Source organism: Carcharhinus amblyrhynchos, chromosome 4 (assembly GCF_965287045.1).
Source record: "Carcharhinus amblyrhynchos chromosome 4, sCarAmb.v2.hapA, whole genome shotgun sequence".
In the NCBI taxonomy this organism is placed as follows: domain Eukaryota; kingdom Metazoa; phylum Chordata; class Chondrichthyes; order Carcharhiniformes; family Carcharhinidae; genus Carcharhinus; species Carcharhinus amblyrhynchos.
Genome location: NC_137327.1, coordinates 63,305,137 through 63,329,787, shown reverse-complemented (window position 1 = coordinate 63,329,787; position 24,651 = coordinate 63,305,137). Strand labels below are relative to the sequence as shown.

At 42.7% G+C, this 24,651-nt stretch overlaps 1 protein-coding gene across 1 annotated transcript in view; it reads right to left on the bottom strand.

Moving 5' to 3' along the window:
- The window catches only part of hydin (HYDIN axonemal central pair apparatus protein), a 1,114,396-nt gene that overhangs the window by 124,695 nt on the left and 965,050 nt on the right, over nucleotides 1-24,651 (bottom strand). Inside the window, exons 69-72 of the mRNA XM_080187991.1 lie at nucleotides 20,231-20,465; nucleotides 15,102-15,326; nucleotides 4,254-4,392; nucleotides 1,468-1,633 (exon numbers count right to left, since the gene is read on the bottom strand). Of these exons, the coding sequence (XP_080044117.1) occupies nucleotides 1,468-1,633; nucleotides 4,254-4,392; nucleotides 15,102-15,326; nucleotides 20,231-20,465 (765 nt within the window). The remainder of the gene's footprint in view (nucleotides 1-1,467; nucleotides 1,634-4,253; nucleotides 4,393-15,101; nucleotides 15,327-20,230; nucleotides 20,466-24,651) is intronic.

Below are 24,651 nucleotides of genomic sequence, written 5' to 3'. Positions count from 1 at the left end.
TTTAACGTCTGTTGTAGGTAAAATGTTAGAATCCGTCATCAAGGAGGAAATAGCGAGGCATCTTGAGAGGAATTGCTTGATAGAGCAGACGCAGCACGGTTTCGTTAAAGGGAAGTCGTGTCTGACAAATTTACTGGAGTTCTATGAGGATGTGTCTAGGGCGGTGGATAGAGGAGAGCCGGTGGATGTGGTCTTTCTGGATTTTCAGAAGGCGTTTGACAAGGTACCTCACAAGAGGTTATTGCAGAAGGTCAGGGGACATGGAGTTGGGGGTAGGGTGTTAGCGTGGATAGAGGTTGTCAAATAGGAGGCAGAGAGTGGGGGTCAATGGGTGCTATTCGGATTGGCGGATGGTGACTAGTGGAGTGCCCCAGGGGTCGGTGCTGGGGCCTCAGCTATTTACCATTTATATAGATGATCTGGAGGAGGGAACCGAGTGTATGGTGTCGAAATTTGCTGATGACACCAAGATTGGTGGAACGGCAGATTGTGCGGAGGGTGTGGAGAGTCTGCAGAAGGATCTAGATAGGCTGGGCGAATGGGCCAGGAAATGGCAAATGGAATTTAATGTTGGCAAGTGCGAGGTGGTCCACTTTGGTAGGAATAATGGTAGGAAGGGTTATTACTTACGTGGCGAAAAACTGCAGCAGGCGACGGTGCAGAGGGACCTCGGGGTCCTTGTGCATGAGTCACAAAAACCCAGCTTGCAGGTGCAGCAGGTGGTCAGGAAGGCGAATGGGATGCTGGCCTTCATAGCGAGGGGGATTGAATATAAAAGTAGGGAGGTCTTGCTGCGGCTGTATAGGGCATTGGTGAGGCCGCAGCTGGAGTACTGTGTGCAGTTTTGGGCGCCGCACTTACGCAAGGATATTTTGGCCTTGGAGGGAGTGCAGAGGAGGTTTACTAGGCTGATGCCAGAGTTGAGGGGGTTGAGCTATGAGGAGAGGCTGAATAAATTAGGTTTGTACTCGTTAGAGTTTAGAAGAATGAGGGGAGATCTCATTGAGACATATAAGATGATGAATGGGATGGATAGGATAGAGGTGGAGAGACTCTTCCCGCTCAGGAAGGATAGTAGGACTAGGGGGCACAGCCTCAAGATAAAGGGGGGGCGGTTTAGAACAGAGTTGAGGAGGAACTTCTTCACTCAAAGGGTGGTGAATCTCTGGAATTCTCTGCCCGTTGAAGTGGTGGAGGCTACCTCGCTAAGTATTTTTAAGTCGCGGGTTGATGGGTTTTTGATAAGAGAGGAGATTAAGGGTTATGGGGAGAGGGCGGGAAAGTGGAACTGAGCCACGACAGATCAGCCATGATCTTATTGAATGGCGGGGCAGGCTCGAAGGGCGAAATGGCCTACTCCTGCTCCTATTTCTTATGTTCTTATGTTCTTATTGCCAAATTTATTTTGGGAAAATGAGAAAAGCACCAATCCCATTTCTGTTTATGAGAAAAAAATCAAACACATACCTTCCAACACAAAATTGTAATTGATGTGGGAGTCTTCGAGGGAAACTGATGGTTCAGTCGTATTGCCACATAACAGGAAGGGTATGGTGATATTTAGATCTGGAATGATGAAGCTCCAGAATGATTCAGTGATGTTCAACTGCTGAGGCACAAACTGAAAGCTGACCTGAAGGACAAATGGTCATGCGAGATTGGTAACCATGTGGTGAAGCTGATGCTATTGTTGTTGAAATCTATTCTGATGCCAATAATTATGCTATGTCAAAAACATCATTCTTCAGTCTCAGGAGATACAAGTGGAAGCAAAAAGATATTCAACATGCTTTTCAATAGATTCTACAGCCAGGTAAGACACATCTTTGCAGTCAGTAATGACCACTCTCTCCACTTATTTACAGTGACTGAGTCTTATTCCTGCAGAACAACACGTTTTTCCCACTTAGAGCCAAAAATAAATGAACTAATGCTGTAAATTATATCCATAATGCCACAGAGTTTTTAATATTATGTTGCAGATAAAATTGTCTCTTTACAAATTAGACTAGTTAGTAATTACCACAATTAGGCATTTTGTAGGTTTTCATTAACTTGACCCTGGCTGTGATTTGGACTGATATTGGGCCAATTTGTCATCTTGGTTTATTAAACAGCAAGTCTGGAATAGCATAATTAGATTCACGAATGATAACTTCAATCAGTGGTTTGTATAATGGTACAAAATTAATAAAAAATAGTATTTGAGCTCCCTCTGGTGTCTTACATAGTAGCTATATGGTATAATGTAGAATCGATCCACAGGTAGAGTAGTCTGGTTCCGTTAGCTAATCTCAATTGGTTGCAATAAGGCTGCTACAATTGGTATCTAGTTCTTCTAGACTGGGTTCATGGTCCTGATAATCATTTAGGGGCCTCTCATTTGAAGAAATTATTTGATAGTTTTCCAGATGTAAGGCACACCTTTTTTTCCAGGTGTGGCATCCCAAATTTTAGCACAGTATGATAGGTTTTAGAAATCAAATCTGGGCTGAAAAGTTCAATGCTAGTGTTGGTGCTAAATCATTAGGGCAGCTCCACCAGTTTTCTAATTGATGAACTGTAACACTGCTAAATGGGAAAAGCACCAACCCCACTTCAGTTGACCAGACCCTTCGTGTCTCTAATATAAAGAACTTGATTGCCCCAAGTAAGGACAATCTACTTTGCGACTGGCTCATGACCGATATCATCCATGACATGCAAATGATCATGGTCAGACTTGATGCCACATGAGGTCTTGAGGAAGTGCAGCTGTGTTGTGCACTCCCACCTGAACGCACCCTAAGCCCCAACTACCTTCTCCCACCCCACTCACAGGGTTTGTAACGCTGCAGTCTGAATTGCCTCATGGAAATGCCCTTTGTGCCTTCAGCCACTGGACAGTGGGATACCTTGAATGGCCTGCTGCTGCACACTTTCTACTGTCGTCTGGACATGCCTTGGTGTGCCTTGTTGCAATCAGATGGCGGAGGTCCCTGGTTGGAGGCCCCTCCATGGAAGGGTCCCCTCCTTAACTTCAGAGATCTGGGATGGAGGGTACGGTACACACAGTCCTATACAACTGTAGAATGTATCAGTTCATGGTCTCCCAAGAAACCTGCCATTTTTGCAGTTTTGTGGTGCCTATGGACCATATTTACATAGGTTGCTTTTGGCTGCACTCCCTTTCGAGTTATTTAGATAATCTTTTGTCGCTAGTTAATTTGCACTTCAGCCTCCCATTCTTGATCTCGGGGCACCTGGTGTGGAGAGGGCAGAAAAGAGGAGGAGCTCCTTGTGAACCTGCTCCTGGACCTGGCCAAACTCACCATCCAGACAGTGGGCAACTAAGGGTTCATATGAGCTGACTATCTGCCCCTCTACTGTGGCTACATTTGCAGCTGGGTATTGCTGGAGAGGGAGTATGCAGTGTCCACTGCAAGGGCACCATTCAGGCCTTCTGTGGTCATTGGGCACTGGAGTGACTAGAATATCTTATCAGCCCCTTTAATCACCTTTTGATTTAATGTTTTAAGTTTCAGTTGTAATTTGTTTTGGGTAGTCCCCCTTTAAAAGGCTGTCTCTTTTGCTTTGTCCCTCAGTTTATTTACATCAGTGTATATGGGTAAACCCAAAAGAGAGCGATGCGAGCTGTGGATTGGGAAAAGAAAAACCAAGAGCCAGCTGCTGCACAAATGCTCATCCAAACTTTTGCTCCCTCCAGTATCTACTATCCCCATCTTCCTCTTGCCTGTATCCCATCTTCTGTAACTCCAGCTTCTCCAAAATGTTGCTGCCCTAACTTGCGCCAAGTACCTTAAAGAGATTGATGAAACACTCCAGTTGCTGCAGTGTCCTGCAACTCCAGAAGGCCTGAACAGTGCCTATGGACACTGCATGCTCCCTCTCCTGTTGACGGTGAGTTTGGCCAGGTCTAGGAACAGCTCTCACTGACCTATATTGGTTCCAAGTCCCAGCAAAGTCTCAAATTTAACATTCTTATCTGTCTTCAAATCCAGCCATCGCCTGGCCTCATTGCCATCGCTGTAACATCCACAAGCCCTAAAAAAAAAATGAGTCTTCTGCGCTCATCTAATTCTGCTTGGTAGTTTATTCCTAGTTTCTTTAGCCCGCATCTCTCATCTATCCTAATATTTTCCTACGTGGTGGCTCTGTGTGAAATTTACACATCTGTCATGAATCTTAGGATGCTTTACTAAGGCCATGTATACATATGTCACTTATAGAGTAACAGTCATCTCTGAACTAACCTCAGTCTTCTTCCCTGCTGATATATATCCCTTTTCTGTCAGGCAGAAGAATGTTGGCTGCAACCGTACATCTGGTGCACTCTCAGATACCCACTGAAAGGAGTAGTCACTGTTTGTTGGATTCATTATGTAGAAAGACCTGAGGAAAATAAAAAGATATTTATTCCGAGCAGCAGAGGCAGGTGTTTGGTTGGAAATGCACAGTTTGATTGAAATTATTTAAGGAGTAATTGTCTTTGATGTGAGGTTATGAATATACATCTGTTTGTTTTGATAAGGGATTAAGTACTTGAGGCTTTTAATAGCCTTTCCTGAATGGAAGTGTCATGAATGTGCCAGCAGGTTAAAAGGTATTTCACAGGATATATATCCCACTAATGAGATTAGTTAGAGAAAGACTGGAAGAATACATCATTCTGCTAATAGGAAACATCTTGGGTACCCAATTGCACCAGCCAGGGAAAGCATATATATGTTAATCTGTTAGGACTACAGAAACTGAGGGGTAGATAGAAAATACACTGAGAAGCATCAAAAGGAAAGAACAGTATAATTGGCAACATTTTTGTGGAAATAGGAGGCAGTATCCATCCAACAGCCTGAGGGGCAGATTCCACTTAGCAGCCTATAAGTCGATTTTAGCTAGCAGATCAGAAGCAATTGTGCCGAAAAATTTGTGATGGCAATTAAAACCATTCTTTGCTGAACCAAGAAGAGACATTCCCCAGAATGTCCTCAATCATTTACCGTGTAGTAACTACAAGATGGCCTTTACTTATAGCTCTATTAAATTGGATGTTGTTTGGAAAGAGGGAAGTCCTGAAAGGCTTCAGGTCTCATAAATGTATTTTGGATCAAAACGATAATTTCTATGAAACCTGTATGATGTGTTTAATAGTTCCTATACATAACTGTTTTAGATCATTATAATCCTGTTTGTGCATATGTGTCTTTTCTTTATTGCAATATGACTGGGCTGATTGCTGTTCCCATACCATTCCTGTAAACAGCACTATATACCACCATGAATACCCTCACAAATAACATCAGCTGGGTTTGTAACAGGAATGTGATCTAATTTTTGTCAAGGTTGCAATTTAGATTTTCACTTTATTTCATCTCAGCATGGCTCCTCAGGTCTGTCCATGGTGGATAGTGAGTGAGTTGATGTAAAGGGTGTAAGGGCAAAAGGTGGTGGGTGACAGCAGGGATCGGCATGAGGACTATAAAGTGTTTTGAGATGGATGACATCATGAGTTGGCATTAGGTTGGCATAGAATATGTATGACAGGGAGGATGGGAAAATGGGTTGGCATGAGTTGGCAGTAAATTGATATGGAGGCTATAACAGCCCATGGGGATGTGTGGGGAAGCATGAGTTGGAATTATATTGGCATGGAGCGTATGGGGAGCCATGGGGAGATAGGTGAGGGGTATGAATTGGCATGGATAAGGCAGGAGGATTAGGTGGGTGGCTGATGGGACATGAGGTGAGAGCTAGAGAACCTAACATTTAGCAAAACACAAGGGATGGAGTCCCAAGGAAATAAGGTAGGCACGCAGCAGTTCAGGCAGGATTTTCCATCCCCTACCTGTGAGTGTGCTGTGGCAGTGGGTGACCTGTGCATGAGTCACAAAAACCCAGCCTGCAGGTGCAGCAGGTGATCAGGAAGGCAAATGGGATGCTGGCCTTCATAGCGAGGGGGATTGAATATAAAAGTAGGGAGGTCTTGCTGCAACTGTACAGGGCACTGGTGAGGCCGCAGCTGGAGTACTGTGTGCAGTTTTGGGCGCCGCACTTATGCAAGGATATTTTGGCCTTGGAGGGAGTGCAGAGGGGGTTTACTAGGCTGATACTGGAGTTGAGGGGGTTGAACTATGAGGAGAGGCTGAATAAACTAGGCTTGTACTCGTTAGAGTTTAGAAGAATGAGGGGAGATCTCATTGAGACATATAAGATGATGAATGGGACGGATAGGATAGAGGTGGAGAGAATCTTCCTGCTCAGAAAGGACAGTAGAACTAGAGGGCACAGCCTCAAGATAAAGGTGGGGGGGAGCGGTTTAGAACGGAGTTGAGGAGGAACTTCTTCACTCAAAGGGTGGTGAATCTCTGGAATTCTCTGCCCGTTGAAGTGGTGGAGGCTGCCTCGCTAAATATATTTAAGACGCGGGTTGCTGGGTTTTTGATAGGCAAGGGGATTAAGGGTTATGGGGAGAGGGCGGGAAGGTGGAACTGAGACACGACAGATCAGCCATGATCTTATTGAATGGCGGGGCAGGCTCGAAGGGCTAGATGGCCTACTCCTGCTCCTATTTCTTATGTTCTTATGTATTATGTTCTTATTGGCTGATGGTGAGATCTTCCAGTGCCACCACTGTCAAGGGGATTTCCTGTTGTTCTCACCCTCCCCATAGCAGGACTGGATGGTAAATCTCGCCCTTTGTCTTTGGTAGCCCATCACCTCCTCTGATCCGCATCTGATGGAACGGGCTCAATTCCATCCCACATTCACCCTCCCAGGGATAAAACTGCATATGATGGCACACTTTCTCCTGAGGTGGGTGCAACAAGCTGAGAAATTTCCCAGATGCCCGAAGTGTTGGTCTGATTGATGCTGATACTGAATGGAAATTGTAAAGAAAGGTGCTACATTCTCTCCTACAATACCTGACTGAATATTAAATTCACCCTCTTAAAAGTAGAATAAGAGCAAATAATACAGACTGCAAATCTCTTTCAGCAATGGTTGTATCTCTAAAATAGTCTGACACCCCAATATAGCAATGTGGGTGTTTCAGGTAAAAAGATACAAATGTTAGTAAAGTAAATTAAAAACAAATGCTGGAGAATTACAACAGGTTAATCAGCATCTGATGGTTCATTCTCTCTCACAACATGCAAATCATCCCTCTTCCAGATACTGGTTGACCTGTTGTGAATTTCCACCACTTTATGTCGTTTTTTTTACTTGACTTTTTTCTACAGAATGTTTTTTCATGCTGACAATTTAATTTGCTTATAATGCTAATTATCTATTTAAGAATGTATGTGAGAAGATAAACCACTTCAGAGAATTTAGCTAGCGTTTGTTTTCAGTTGAAGAGTAATTATTCCTTGTCATGTAATAGTTTTAAACAGTGGATCAAGCTTCCCTCAGGAATTCTGCAAGGGCCTTTCAAGTTATAATGCTGAGTCATAAACACTGAGTTTTGAATTAGGGATCAGCAACTTTGTCATGTTATTGGAGGCGATTGCAATGTGAACACAATGAGCAGAAGCTGCCACATAAATCATCCTCTGATCTGCAAGTACTGAATCCAGGTGCAAAATGCCAGTTTTGTCTGCAACACAGTGACCCAGAAATGTGTCCACACTCACTAAATCACACAGGGGTATGGTGCATGAACCTGAATAGTAAAGCCCAAGACTCCCCATATATCGGGCCTTGGACCTCACTATAATGGAATCAGCAAAGTGCAAAATCTCAATGCAAAGAGTAGAGAAAACTGGGCCACAGTAGGGGTGAAGAGAGAGGGACAGAGATCAGGTGTTATGAATGAGAGATTAGTGGTTGGGACTAGCAGCAATGTTGATGGGCTGAGACAGCAGTAATGATGGGAAGTGGTGAAATGTCTGCAACTGTTTTTTTAATATATGGTTGGCAGAAGTCCTCCATATGCTGTCAAATTACTCTCATATTATTTGGACCTAGATGGCAAAGCCTGAAGCTGACTTCCCTCGTCAAGCCAGGACTATCATAGGATGACTCAGGAACAAAGCAACTTGCAAAGGGGCCTCAATCAGGCATTCAGCTTTTTACTTGCTCTGGGCACGGGTAAAGGGCACCTATTGTCTGCTTTTATCCAATATGATAGCAAATAGATATATGCCAGATGTTACAGTTCCCACTTGGAGTCAGGTGGAAGGAAAAAAGGTAGATGGAACATGGAAGTCCCTATCCCACTTCAATCTGGCAATTTTTAGCAGTGCAGGGATGGCACTGGGTCAGGAAGACTGCACTCTGCTGCATAAAAATTCCCAGCACCTTTCTGGAAGTGGATATTTCACAACTTCTATAATCTTCAGCAAAATGGCTACATATTGATAGTTTCTTTTAATCACATTTACACTGGTGTTGAATATAGGTGTGAACCATAGATTGCCAGTGGGAGAAGTATAAAAAGTGAGTAAAATAGTGTTGCCCCTTTACAGTATATCATCATATGAGATAGCTTGAACTATATCCATGTTTACCAAAGTAAGAAATGATACTGCTATGAATGGGAAAGGTAAAGTGACCACTGCATAATATGGTTGCCAGATTGTTACTTATGACAAGTTGCAAACTGTCACGTTAAAAGATAGAATTGTAAATGTGGAAAAGTTTTCAAATTCATTAGGACAGATTATCACTGGATAAAGTGCTACTCTGCATTATACAATATGGACAAATCAATAGCTAATTGTTTATACTCTCCCCATAGCTTCCACAACATCGCTAAAGAACAGCACAGGCACCAATTTGGCTATGTCAGCCTTGACAAATATCAGAGTTTTTGATCATTTTCAAAGATTGTAATGGCTTCTGCTCAGCAAGGTTATCAACACAGCAGTTCAGGAGAATGTGTGCTTGTTTATTTTGAGCTTTATGAGCTCTTAAGAAGGTAATGTTTTAAATGCCAATTAAAATATTTTTTGTTTATTGTGACAGACTAATTAGCTTCAGAAGATTCTCACTTTTTACCACCTAAGCATCAAATGACTTTTTTTTATTTGATTTATTATTGTCACATGCACTAACATACAGTGAAAAGTATTGTTTCTTGCACACTATACAGACAAAGCATACCATTCATAAGAAGGAAACAAGATAGTGCAGAATGTAGTGTTACAGTCATAGCGAGGGTGCAGAGAGAGATCAACTTAATGTAAGCCATTCAAAAGTCTGACAGCAGCAGGAAAGAAGCTGTTCTTGAATTGATACGTGACCTCAGACTTTTGTATCTTTTTCCCGAAGGAAGAAGCTGGAAGAGAGAATGTTCGGGGTACGTGGGGTCCTTAATTAGGCTGGCTGCTTTGCCAAGGTAGCAGGAACTGACAATACAGGAACGGGCCCTTTGGCTCTCCAAGCTTGCACCGACCAGGGTGCCTGACTTAATCGAAACCTCCTATGCTTCCGAGGACCATATCCCTCTATTCCGATCTCATTCATGTACTTATCATGACGCCCGTTAAAAGTCACTACTGTATCTGCTTGCACCACGCCCCTTGGGAAAAAGTTCCAGGCACCCACCACTCTCTGTGTCAAAAATCTGCCTGGTACATCTCTTTTAAAACTTGTCCCTCACACCTTAAACCTATGCCCCCTAGTAATTGACTCTTCCACCCTGGCAAAACGCTTCTGACTATCCACTCTGTCCATGCCTCTCATAGTCTTGTAGACTTCTATCAGATCTCCCCTCAACCTCCATTGCTCCAGTGAGAACAAACCAAGTTTCTCCAACCTCTCCTCAGAGCTAATGCCCTCCATACCAGACAATGTTCTGGTAAATCTTTTTTGTACCCTCTTCAAAGCCTTCACATCCTTCTGGTAGTGTGGCAACCCGAATTGAACACTATCTTCCAAGTGCGGCCTCACTAAAGTGCTATAAAGTGTCAACATGACTTGCCAATTTTTAAACTCAATACCCTGGCCGATGAAGGCAAGCATGCAGTTGAAGGAAAGCATGTAGACAAGGTCAATGGATGGGAGGCTGATTTGCGTGATGGATTGGGCTACACTCACGACCTTTTGTAGTTCCTTGCAGTCTTGGGCAGAGCAGGAGCCATACCAAGCTATGATACAACTAGAAAGAATGCTTTCTATGGTGCATCTATAAAAGGTGGTGAGAATCGTAGCTGACATGGCAAATTTCCTTAGTCTTCTGAGAAAGTAGAGGCGTTGGTGGACTTTCTTAACTATAGTGTGTGCATGGGGGCATCAGCACAGGTTGTTGGTGACCTAGGCACCTAAAAACTTGAAACTCTTGACCCTTTCTATTCGTCCCCATTGATGTAGACAGGGGCATGTCCTCCTTTATGCTTCCTGAAGTCGATGACTTTACTTTGTCAGCATTTTGATTTTTCAAATGTTATTATTGGGCTTGTGAGTTCTGTTATTAGTGGGTAAGGAGGATTGAGGGTTGAGATGTAAGAGGATGAGGGTGGATGAGGGGGAAAGCAAATAAGGAGGGTGAGCAGTTGAGTACATTAGAGAGGCCTGAAATGAGGATGGGTGAAGGTGAGGTACAGAGGTGAACACAGGTGAAGAACGTAAAGGGGGTTGAGGATGGGTTGAGTAAAGGATGGTGAAGTTGGGTCAGGGCTCAGAGTGGACAAGAAGGTGTGAGGGCTAAATTGGGTGAGGAAGGTAAGGGTAAGGACGAGGGGGCAAGGATGGCTGAGGGGACAGAGAGTGAGGGGATAAAGGGATTTAGGGCAACGTGGTGGCAGAGTGATTAGCATTGCTGCCTCTCAGCTCCAGGGAGCTGGGTTCTATTCTACTCTTGGGTCATTATCTGTGTGGAGTTTGCACATTCTCCTCGTGCCTGCATGGGTTTCCTCCAGTTGCTCTGATTTCCTCCAACAGTCCAAAGATGTCCGGGTTAGGCTGATTGGCCTTAATAAATTGCCCCTTAATGGCCAAAGATGTGGAGGTTAGGTGGATTGGCTGTGCTAGTTTGTCTCTTAATGTCATGGGGATGAGCAGGGTAAACATATGGGGTTACTGAAACATAGAAACACAGAACATTACAGCGCAGTACAGGCCCTTCGGCCCTCAACGTTGCGCCGACCAGTGAAACCAATCTAATGACCCTCTAACCTAAACTATTCCAATGTTATCCATATGCCTATCCACTGACCATTTGAACACCCTTAAAGTTGGCGAGTCCACAACTGCTGCAGGCAGGGCATTCCATGCCCTTACTACCCTCTGAGTAAAGAACCTACCTCTGACATCCGTCCTATAATTACCACCCTTTAATTTAAAGCTATGTCCTCTCGTGTTAGCCATCACCATCCGAGGAAAAAGGATCTCACTATCCACCCTATCTAACCCTCTGATCATCTTGTATGCCTCAATTAGGTCACCTTTCAACCTTCTTCTTTCTAACGAAAACAACCTCAAGTCCCTCAGCCTTTCCTCATAAGACCTTCCCACCATACCAGGCAACATCCTGGTAAACCTCCCTTTCCAATGCCTCCACATCTTTCTAATAATGCGGCGACCAGAACTGTACGCAATACTCCAAATGCGGCCGCACCAGAGTTTTGTACAGTTGCAACATGACCTCATGGCTCTGAAATTCAATCCCTCTGCCAATAAAAGCTAACACACCGTACGCCTTCTTAACAACCTTCTCAACCTGGGTGCCAACTTTCAGGGATCGATGCACATGTACACCAAGATCTCTCTGCTCGTCAACACTACCAAGAGTCCGTCCATTAGCCCTATATTCTGTACTCCTGTTACTCTTTCCAAAGTGAATCACCTCGCACTTTTCCGCATTAAACTCCATTTGCCACCTCTCAGCCCAGCTCTGCAGCTTATCTATGTCCCTCTGCAAACTGTAACATCCATCCTCACTGTCCACAACTCCTCTGACTTTGGTGCCGTCAATAAATTTACTAACCCATCCTTTTACACCCTCATCTAGGTTATTTATAAAAATGACAAACAGCAGTGGCCCCAAAACAGATCCTTGAGGTACACCACTTGTAACTGAACTCCAGGTTGAATACTTCCCATCAGCCACCACCCTCTGTCTTCTATCAGGTAGCCAATGTCTGATCCAAACTGCTAAATCACCCTCAATCCCATGCATCTGCATTTTCTGCAGTAGCCTACCATGGGAAACTTTATCAAATGCTTCGCTAAAATCCATATACACCACATCAACTGCCTTACCCTTATCCACCTCTTTGGTCACCTTTTCAAAAAACTCGATAAGGTTTGTGAGGCATGACCTACCCTTCACAAAACCATGCTGACTATCCCTAATCAATTTATTTCTCTCTAGATGATTATAAATCCTATCCCTTATAATTCTTTCCAAAACTTTGCCCACAACAGAAGTAAGGCTCATCGGTCTATAATTCCCAGAATGGTCTGTACTCCCCTTCTTGAACAAGGGGACAACATTTGCTATCCTCCAGTCTTCCGGCACTATACCTGTAGCCAATGACGACATGAAGATCAAAGCCAAAGGCTCTGCAATCTCCTCCCAGCCTCTCAGAGAATCCTAGGGTAAATCCCATCTGGCCCAGGGGACTTATCTATTTTCATACTCCCAAGAATTGCTAACACATCGTCCTTAAGTACCTCAAGCCCATCTAGTCTAAAAGCCTGTATCTCAGCATGCTCCTCGACTACATTGACTTTTTCCTGCGAGAATACTGACGAAAAATATTCATTTAGTGCCTCTCCTATCTCTTCAGGCTCCATGCACAACTTCCCACTACTGTCTCTGACTGGCCCTAATCTTGCCCTAACCAATCTTTTATTCTTGACATACTTATAGAATCTCCTTGATCCTATCCACCAGAGTCTTCTCAAAGTCTTCTTCTGAGAAGAAGCCTGGATGAAATTATTGTCAGTGCATGCTCAATGGGATGAATGACCTTCTTCTGCATTGTATTGATTCTATGAAGACAGTGAGGAGGTGAGGGATTTTGAATAGAGAGGGAGGATGTTTAGGGGGCTTCAGTCTGATCTGCAGAGCTGGGCTGATGTCCCAGTGAACAGTGACTTCCTTTATAATCCAGCTGCTTCAGCATTAGCCCACAGACAGTAAGCCTGAATCCAGACCATCTCTGCCTCTGTCAGAGAAAAATCCCATTGCCAGACATTGATGAGACAGAAGCGGGATCACAACATCGGGAAAATTCCCAATTGCAGACTTCATCGTGATAATCCAGCACTATGTGCACCAATTCCTTGGCTAGGGTTACAATATCCCAGCAAATGCAAGCATATTGCTATTAGCAATGCCAAGAAATGTTATTGGAAACCTTCAGCTGCTTGGCTTAGTGACCATACTTAATATGAACTGGGCAAAAATACTGATTTAATAACAGATTGTGCCCAGTTCATCTCAGATATGGTCACTAAGCCAAGCAGCTGAAGATTTCCAATAAAATGGATCTTGGCCTTCTCAGGAGGTGAACGTTGAGCTGTCACAATGATGTAATAATCCTTTTGAAATATTCATACTGTTTGTTTTCACTGTTCCCTCATTGTAAACATGTTTTCTCCTCAAACACTGGACCATCTCCTTCTGTTGAGAAGTCAGTCTCAGGATTCTATCTGTGAAAATCAGGCCTTCTGGGGTATGAGTCTCTCCAAATATTTCCTTCCTATATTTAGGAAAGCAACTGGCCTTTAACAAGAAAACTATAACTGAAGTATCTTCCAAGTAAAGGATAGAATATGCTTTGAAAAAAAAATGTGTATGACATTGCTAAGGTTCAAAAGGGCAGATGGGACATTCAGCACTGTGCTCCCATTATTGGCAGATGGCAGTGTAGCCACACAGTTATATGCTGAATCTTGAATAGAATCTAATAAGAGATTAGATATGGTGAAGATCATGCAGCATTCATCTCCATTTCCATTCATCCCAGTTTATCTCACCCACACAAATTGAAATCATTTTCACCCTATCACAGCACCTAACAGTTCCCGAGAAATGTCCTGGTTTCCAGCCTTCATTTCCTACCCAGAAAATGCTCATCAATCCCAGCATGGAGATCTTCCTGACAAAAAAAATCTGTTTGTTCTTCCAACCTGAGCAGCACTAGAACCAGAATCCATAATTGCTTTTAAAAGTGAATTGGATAAACACTTTAAAATAAAAATTAAAAAGCTTCTGGGGAAATAGCAGCACAGGGGGACTGGAGGATAGTTTGTTTCAGACAGAGGATACAAATGTAATGGTGTAAATGGTGTGATGGATGTCAACAATGATGCATTCCTTTGCATTTGTACCTCTTGCAAAAGGAGTTAACAGCAGGTACACATCATATGGACACAAACATGTCACACACAGAATAATTAGCAGGTTATTTAACAATGAATGTGGTCTCATAATCAAAGGCCACTGCAGTCTGCACCAAGTTCCTGATCTCAATTAAGTTGCTGAAGAGCTGCCAGGTGATTTCCCCCATGGAAGAGAGAACACAAACTAGCCCTAACTGTCTGGCAAGAACAAACATCCAGGAAATCATTTGTCTACGAACAACAAAGCTGAAGGTGACCTAATAGATGAATTTAAAGTAGAGAAATGGTTTGATAGAGTAGACCTGAAGGTGTTTTTTCTTGTGGGGCCTTAAATACAAGACTAATAAATCAAATTGGAAATTCATGAGAAATATTATTATCTGTAGAGTAATTAGGATATTTGGTGCGTGCTGTATGGAGTAGTTAATACAGGGTATATGCATACAATTATTTTGGAGGAAATTAAATAACTATTTGAGGGAGAAGGGAATAGAAGGATATATTGAAAGAATTGGATGAAGTCAAATAGGAGGTTCAAGCAGAGCCTAAGCACTTGCGCAGATGAGTTGGACAGAATGGCCTGTATCTGTGCTCTAGAATTCTGTATAGTTCAATGTCAAGCCTTTTCTCGTATACTTCTGAGAAACTTGTGTGCAGGAAAGGTTGAGGCCAAATGCAGAAGAAAGATTTGAATTTGCTTGGCCCAGAAACTACAGAATATTATATGAAATGGAAGGGTTAAAAAGTACATATATAAATAAATCATTTTTCAGAGAATTATACCATTTGATGTAACTCTGGCATACCTCCTGTTAATTGTGTTGACTCCCACAGCTTGGAATTCGATAACACGTGTGTTGGGGTTAAGGGCAACTCCTGGAGGGGCTCCTCGTGGGCCACTTAATTCGGGGTTGCGCCTGTTTCCACTGATATAATTGGAATCCTCCAGCTCAAAATGGCAATACGGGAGGAGACTGCGGCCTTTCACCGCCACCACTTGACCCTGCAACCCGTCCTTCAAATTGGCAATACTGAGGAAATATAAATAACAAATTATTTCACAAATACAATATTCTTCATTTGCATAGCATGTCTCAACTTTGGCACCCGACAAGTTCTGTGTGAATATTATGGATTTTAGTAACTCCAGGTTTCTCTGGGAAACAAGACGTGAATGAATGGGCATTAGAACCAGGCTGTCCAGGAGTTTTTCTGCCAAACATGGTACAGGCTGGGATGGAAATGTGCTCAGGTTTGTGTCTTGTGTGTGTGTCTGCATTCTTGGGTGTCAATGTGTGTCTGCACATGCCTGTATCTTTTTGTCTATATGTACCTGTGTTTATGTCTATATCAGTCTATATCCCTTTTGCAGAGCATGGGTTTGACAGTATGATCAAATGTGGCTGAACACAACAAATAAGAGAAATATATAGGCTATATGATAAAGACCAGAACATCCTAGGTTCAGTCCCTGCCTTGTGCTGAACCAGAGAGGGGTCTACAACTGGCCTGAAACTCCCAATGCAGAGATTCATTTTACTGAGTGCAGACGTTGAGTAAAAATAGACAAGGTAGTGTCCTCTGTGGTTGATTTGGCTTTTGACAGCAGCTGTCTTGGCCTGTGTGGCAAGACTAATCATGTTGGGGAGGGGTTAGAGGGCTATAGTGATTGTTAGAATTGTTGCGAGGTACCTTGAGAGAAGATGGGGAGATATGATAACATGCACAAGAGGTGGACGAAGAATGCTTCGTTGAATGTGATTATTCTGAATTTTCTGATTGTTCTGATGACAATGTTAGCAGGTGTTCACTATTCAAGTCAGTGTCTGAAACTTATTATAGATTCCATTTAATTTTACAGCCTCTTCCTTGCCACAGGCTTTCAGGAGAATCTTAGCCACATGGCAGATCTAAAACACATTAAACCAGCATCATTGAACAGTTGCTATAAATAAACTGTGGCTTTTCAAACCTCCTAATAATTAATTATGACAGTGCAGGTTAAGCTCTGCTTACTTTTCACTGGGAATAATTATCAGAATTTAAACAGCACAGCTGAAATTAATTATTAAGAAATGTGCTGCAGGATAACTTTTTTATAACACTGACTTGGCTCACGCTAACTTCCAGTCATGATAATGCAATGGTATGCGATATCCCAAACCATTTAATCAGATAATCCCTAATTCCCAACACGATTTAATTCCAATGGGAGTTGCAGTTGATGCAGTAATGTTTAGTGTTTTTCCAGGGAGAAGAAATGTCACTTCTCTTCCTACAGCTGTGCTAGACCTAAAAGACCCAATGATATTTTAACTCTGTAAAAATAGTGGAGAACTTCCAGATGGAGTTCTTGGGGTGCAGTGTGTAGCATCCCTGCCTCTGAGCCAGAAGTCCTGGGTTTATGTTCCATTCCAGGACTTGATAGCCAAAGAGAATGCATTCATAACGCAGCCAACAAGGCCTCTGACATATGCCAATGCCAGGTTGTAAGAAGGGAAGAGATTCCTGGTAAGCAGAGAACTAAAGAAGATGAAGAAATTTTCAGACCATTTATATCACCTTGAAAAAATAAGCGGAAAAAGAGTAGATGAGAAATATGGAAGTAAATTGCTCTCCCACCCCACTTAGTATACCCTGAACAACTAGTCAAGATATCAGTGTCAGGAACCCCTGCTGAAGACATTGCTGGGTGCTGACCAGTGATTAGATTTTGGCATTTACAGAAGAGCACGTAGGATTGTAGCATAAGAAAGTTCATTCATTATTGTTGCAGTCCACATGACTTTACAGATTTCTTCATAAAGTAAAAACTCCAGGGCTGAAAACCTACCACCTTGCCCACCCTGGAATTGAAGCGGGCGAGGTTTCCAGAACAGAAATCTCCATTGGCCTCAGACAGGATTTTACAATTTTGCCCGAGCAAAGCCATAAAATCCTGCCCCAGGAGTTGCAATGATAGCCAGTCCACTAAAGATTAGCACTATGGGATAATGCAAGTTTGACACATTGTCAGAATGCATTCTACTCTGTCCCCAATATTTTCCCCTCAATGTGAAGAGCAAAATTGAAGTTTGAAGACCAAAGTTTTGGCTAATAACACTTCAAGAAACCAGTGAACAGAAATAGAGGTGTGTTTCCTCACTCACAGAGCCATACCAAAGATCCCATTCCAGTCACCTTGGGATTAATTGTATTTATTCTTTCATGGGATGTGGGTGTCATTGGCAAGGCTAGTATTTGGTGCCCATCTCTCATTGCCCTTGAACTGAGTGACTGGTGCAGCCATTTAAGAGAGAACTTAAGAGTCGAGCACCTTGCTGTGGGTCTGGAATAACATGCAGACTAGACCATGGAAAGACGGCAGATTTCCTTCTCTAAAGGATATGAGTGAATCAGATGGATCTATATGAAAAGCGAGGTCAGTTGTTCTGGTCACCATTTGTGAGATTAACTTTATATTCCAGATTTATTAATTAAATTTAAATCCTCCTAGCTGCTCTGGTGGAATTTGAACTTATTATTAGTCCAGAGACATTACCACTACACCACCGTCTTCTCATTGTCAAATATCATGAAAAATATTGTTTGAGCTCAGATGAACTGGAGTGTAACTTTATTTCTACTTCCTATAATTTATGTGTGTATGGGGTTGATTTTGCTTTGGTGAAACATCTGCGATCTAAAGTCTAACTTTACGCTCCATTCCCGGGTTCTCTTTTGTGACAGGAACCATTCAAATGGCTGGTTGATGTGTCTAAAAGGGACTATTCTATGATCATAGAATCCTACATTGCAGAAGGAGGTTATTCGGCCCATCGAGTCCCACCCAGGCCCTATCCCCATACTCCATGCATTTACCCTAGCTAGTCCTCCTGACACTAAGGGGCAACTTGCCATGGCTAATCCACTAACCTGCACATCTTTGGAATGTGGGAAGAAGCTGGAGCACCTGGAGAAAACTCATGCAGACATGGGCAGAATGTGCAAACTTCCTAGATGCTAGGAAGTCATGCAATGAATCAATGTTTTACATGACACAACTAGAGTGACGCTGCACGCATTCTGTTCCTTTCACAGTCATGGAAATATAGAAAATAGGAATGGGGGAGACCATTTAGCCATTCGAGGCTGCTGCGTCATTCATTATGATCATGGCTGATTATCCAACTCAATAGCCTGATCCCGTCTTCTCCCCATTTTCTTTGATCCTCTTCATCTTAACTGCCTCTTGAAAAATGTAATGTTTTGGCCTCAAATAATTTGTGACCACTCTCTGGGTGAAGAAAGTTATTCTCATCTCTGTCCTAAACAGTCTACTTCAAATCCTCAGACTGTGACCTCTAATTCTGGACACCCCACCAAGAGAAACATCCTTCTTGCATTTACCCTGTATAATCCTGTTCGAATTTTATGGGTTTCTATGAGATCTCCTATCATTCTTCTGAACTCCAACAAATTTAATCCTAACCAACTCAATCTCTCCTCAGTCAATTGAGCAATACAGCCTGAGGCTATTGCAATGTAGTGACACTGCAATGTAGTGCCAAATTCAGCACATCGCTGATATTGGGTCGCACGTCCACAAATGCTTCGAGTAAAGCTTGAGAACACAGCTCAGATAAAGGACATAATGTGATTGATCCCTGAGCCCTTGGGAAACACAAGGCAATCACGAGGTTATATCAGTTGTAATTCTCCAGACTGGGTTCCCTGAAAACAGTTGGAAAGGGTGAGATAATGGAATTAAACCTAAAACACCAATATCACATGGTTAAACGTACAGGTTGCTGAGGCCAGTAAACATCTTCTGGACTTGCATGTGGCTGCTGTGAGAAAAAGAAATGGGGAAGGCTGCACCCTAAAATCGATAATTTATTGAACAACCTGTCACTTGAGTAGAGGGAGTGCTGATTCAGTGGAGGCATACAGATGTGGAACAGCTAACCTGATTATCAGAGTAATTTTTGCATCAATGTGGGTGAAAATGAATGTGGTGAGATTCAGCAGGATATAAATTAGGAAGTTGGATAGACTACTGGTCCCTTTGAAACCTTAACCTGATAAGGAATCCTGCCCTTCAGACTGGAGAGAAGGAAACTGGGGTATTTGTCATTGTTTCTTTGTTTCTCTCCTAACTAGATCACATGGGTCTGCTCAGGAAATGGCAACTCATCTCCTGCAGATTTCTTTGGGAAAAGATATGATACATGGCTAGCAAATCATAGAGTTTTACAGCACTGAAAGAGGCCCATCACCTATCGTGTCTGCACTGGCCATCAAGCATTTACCTATTTTAATCCGATTTTCCGGCACTTGATCCTTAGCCTTATATGCTCTAGGCTTAGCCTTGTATGCTATGCCATCAGATGACAACCATTGGGCTGATATTAACTATGGTCTCATTCACATCTGATTAATTGTCCTGGAGTTCGATGACTGCTTAGGTAGGCACTTGCGGCAGCCACTTTGTCCATAGCAGGAGGCCAGAAAATAGCATTAGGTCACTTATTGCCTTGTTTACCCTGCCATTCCAGCAACTGCCATGTTGCTAGGGCTCTTTAAATGAGTGGATGGAATGCCAACTGAGAGAGACCAATTTTAATGTGAAAGTCAGTGTTTATCTCCCACTTAGGGATATCCTCACTCACCCAAAGTTCCATCTCCCATTTTTAGGTGTAGACTGGCAATAAGGTCAGCAATAGAATATCTGATTTCCACCTTTCCTTTTCACTATGTAAAGCTCATGCAAGTGAGTTTGGGGTTGTACAATAATTCTGGAATGCTAAAGGACAGAAACTACCTCTTCTCATAGTAACCATTAAAACCAATGACAGGAAGAAACTTGATGGATGAGCTATTCTGACAGATCATGTGCTGTAGCTGAGCATAATAAAGTCCTTTCAATCAACAATCTGATTAATTTTTCTTTTACCTGCAGATGAGCGATGCCTCAAACTTTCCAACCTCTAATGGGATAAACTTGACATTGAAGGTCTGTGTTTCCATGGCTGCAATCACCCCACTGCATGGCTCCACTGTGAATGGAGGGTTGTCAATATCGATGGATGCCTGGGAGGAACTGCTTCCGCCAATGCTGTCATGCCTGTTGATGGTTTGAGTACCTTTGGTTGTTGAGAGGCCAGCCAGAGCACTCACTGAAGCTGAACCTACATGCACAGAAAGAGATAATAAGAAAGAGTCCTTCAGGTAAAACATTTCATCAGCATGTCAGTTTATATCATAACATTCCATAATTTGTTTTGATATATATTTGATTTCATGTTGCCAATCAAATGGAAAAGGCTCCTACAGTGTCTTATTTCAGAGCACTTTGAATATGACTAATTACTTTGAAGTACAGTAACTGCTCTGTGTCGGAATCTCTGGAAACCATTTTACTCATAGCAATATCCTAAATAGCAAGGAGATCAATGATCATTTAATTTATTTCCTACTCTTGTTGGTTGAGGGAGAATGTTATTACATACAATGAGAGAAATATCTTACCAATTGTATAATGGGATATTTGCACAATCCATCAGTTCAGGGAAATTAGGTTTGCTTTAGTGCCACAAGAATAGATAATTTTTTTTCTCCTACCTGTGTTGATATTATTGAATTTTCTCATGTTAACATTGCAACCACAAAACTGGCAGAACAGCAAAATCCAGCAGAATATTGCAGATCACATTAAACTTGGAAAAGTAGCAAACAGTGAGGAAGATGGAGCAGACTTCAGGAGGAACAAGGCAGAATGGGAATTGGACAGACATACAGTAGATGGAACTTAATGTAAAATTAAGTGGTGACTACAGCTGGGACTACATAAAGCCTCATAGAACAAAGTTTCAGGTGCGTAAGATGGTGGCAAGTTTGGGAGTCTCTTGTCGGAACCAGGAGAAGAGGTCCAAAGGGAAGATGGGTATCAAGGCAGTTGGGCACCAGGTTGCAAAGGCCTGGGGGACAGGACATGGAAGAGGTGGGAAGACCTCCAACTCTTATTGAACTAATAATGAAAATAAAAGGAGACTATGAGAAAGTAAGAAAATAAGAGACGGGCTTGAGATTGAGATACGGAAAATCATGGAAGAAAATCACAAAGAGAGAAGTAATCGTGTCCATCAATGGTGCAAAACTCATTCGATGAAATGTCTGAAAGGTGGATAACTACTTTGTAGCTGATTATCAAAAATAATATAGATATTTAATAAGTAATTTGTAATGGGCTTTGTTAATGTGAGGATACAGGACCGCTGTTGAATTCTGAATGCTTGAGAGTGGGATGAGCAATGTTCCAATGGATAAAAAGCATATTTTAGATAAATTAGTTAAGCTAAGTCAGTAACTTGCACTTATATAGCATCTTTAATATAATGAATTAGGATTGTTAAAGAACAGAAGTTGACATTGGGCTACATAAGGATGTATTACAGCAGATGACCAGAAACTAGATTAAAGAAACCAAAAGGGAAAATGTTGGAAAATCTCAGCATGCCTGGCAGTATCTGTAAAGAGAGAAAAGAGCTGATATTGAGTCCAGATAACAAAGTCAGATTCCAGTATCCACAGTAATTTGCTTTTAACTAGGTTAAAGAAATGAATTTTAGGAAGCATCTTTCAGGAGGAAAGAGATAGAGATATGGAGATGAGTGCTTTACAGAAGAAATTCCAGAACATAGGGCCAGCCATGGTCACTAAAAGTTTAAAGTTTATTTATTATTCACAAGTAAGGCATCAACCCTGCAATTACAGCGAAGTTACTGTGAAATTCCCCTAGTAGCCACACTCTGGCGCCTGTTCAAGTCAATGCACCCAACCAGCACATCTCTCAGACTGTGGGAGGAAACTGCAGCACCCGGAGGAAACCCACGCAGACACAGGGAGAACGTGTAGACTCCGCACAGTGAACCAAACCGGGAATCAAACCTGGGTCGCTGGCACTGTGAGATAGCAGCGCTAATCACTGTGCGACCATGCCACCCTGGCTGAGCAATTACAATTATGAATGTTCGAGGTCCAGAATTAGAACACAGGAAATATCTTAGAAGGTTTTTGGGTGGTGGAGATTTTGGATATAGGGAAAGTTTGAAAACAGGAATCAAAATTTCAAAACCAAGGCTCCTTCATTGGGGAATCTAGTATCGGGGGCATAGATTCAGAATAAAAATATGTCTATTTAACATGGGGTTGAGGAGAACTTTTGTCGCTCAGATGGCCACAAATGTTTTGAATTCTCCACTACTGAGCCACTGAATCTGTTCAAAACTGAGTTAGGCAGATTTTTGATCTACAATGGAGCCAAGGGTTATGGGGAACCAGCAGGGAAGTGTAATTAGTAAACTTGGTAACCTTAGTAAATAGCAAAGCAGTTCAAGGAGCTGATGGGTCTATTCCTGCTTCTATTTATGTTATTTTGTTATTTTAATTAGGTTTTACTTAACTGAGAGCTGGAGTAGGAGAGCAATCACAGGGATAATTGGTAAAGGGGAATTAGTGAGAGTTCAACTGGGGCTGCAGAGTTTTGGATGACAAAAGCACATGAATGGTAGAATATGGGAGGCTAGCAGGAATGCATAAGACCAATGAAGTTTAAAGATAATAAAAGCATAAATGACGGTTACAGTGGAGGAGCTAGTACAGGGTGAAGTCGGGCAATGTTAGGGAGTTGGAATTAGGAGATCTGAGTGATGGGATAAATTTGTGGTCCTAAAGTCACCTCAGACTCAAGGATGACAGCAAAGCTGTGAACTGTCTGGTTCAGCCTCTGACATTTGCTAGGGAGAGGAATGGAGTCAGTGACTTTGGAATGGTGTCTATGTCAGGGCCCATTGGTAATGGTTTCCCGATATTTAAATAGAGGAAAAAGAAAGACATTGGCTGGAATTCTCCAGTATCCCATCAACAGGTTTCTCAGCAGTGCGAGGTGGCATGCCGTTTACTGGCGATGGGATCTTTGGTTCTGCCGTTGCTATTGTGTCTACATGTTGTGGGGAGTGGGTAGTGGTGACCCGTTCTGTCAGTGGTGGGGGAGTGGCAGGGAGGATGGTGCTCTGTGCTAAGGTTTTGGGGGCGTGTCCTTGTCAGTGGGGATCGCCATGCCTGTTGTGGAGGGGAGGGGGGTCTGTCTGTCAGTGAGGAGATTGAAATGCCTTTTAAAAATGGCGCCCCAATCTCTGTAAAGCCAGACTGCCCAACGTGAGACATGGTAAGCATAAATTGTTAAGGTGGGTGAAACCCACCTGACAGGTGCTGCTCATGCAGCAGGAATCACTCCAGTTTTCCTGCTAGCAGGAGCACTTAAAGGCTAAATCTTATCAAAAATGACAGTGTTTTTTCCAGCGAGGAAACCTGTGTGTTTCTCTTCAAAGAAACAGGTTGGTTTTCTGATTTTATCACATTCTGTTTCAAGTTGTCATGCAGGGGGCCAGCTAAACCCGGCTGCACAGAGATTAAGGTGCCATCTTTAAAAGTGCACCTGAATCATAAAGGTCTCAGAGACTCCCTTCCCCACCTAACCAAAGTTGGCCTCTCCCCTGATCATCGGCTTCTTCTTTCCCTCCCCCACTAATCACTGGTCTCTTCTCCCCCAACCCCTATCCCCAGCAGCCACCACCATAGCTAAATGAATCCCCCTTTTCCCCCATGAGACTCCCACTGGGGCCTGCCCCTTGGCACAGGCTGGCACAGTGATATTGGCACTGCAAAGGTTGGCATGGGCATCATGCTAACCTGCCAGTTCCAAGCTATGCTAAGGGGCAGTGCTGAGCCAAATCCCTCTCCCTCAGGGGCTATGCTTGCCTTTGCATCCCCACGGAGACCCCCACAACAGGTTTGTATGTGTGTGAACTTGTAAATGGTGCTGACATGACATCACATTGGCGTGGTGCCAATATACAACAGGGAAGTCAATATCTGGCAAGAGGGTGGGTTAATAATATTTAAATATATTCAAATAAATATATAGCAGGTTTACGCCTGTTACGGGCATGAAACCGATGACATCGCCAGCGAGTACTGTGACTTCTGGATCTCGACACCTGCCAGCATTTGCACGGAAGTGAATGCAGGCTTGAAATCGCGCACTTACAATGCAAGAAGGAGAATTGCACCCAAAATCTATTGTTGGTAAAATTTTAGTATCTTTAAGGATGATACTACCACATATCTAAATGAAAATATGTAGATGCAGCATTACAAATTTCAAAAGGGGCAGTCATGCCTGACAAACATCAACTTTGTTTAAAAAGGTACTAGACATGGTAAATGAGGAAATGCACTGGCTGTAATTTTAGGAAAATTCTTGACAGGATATATGGGAAATTGCATGAGAAGATTACATAGCATAGAATTAGA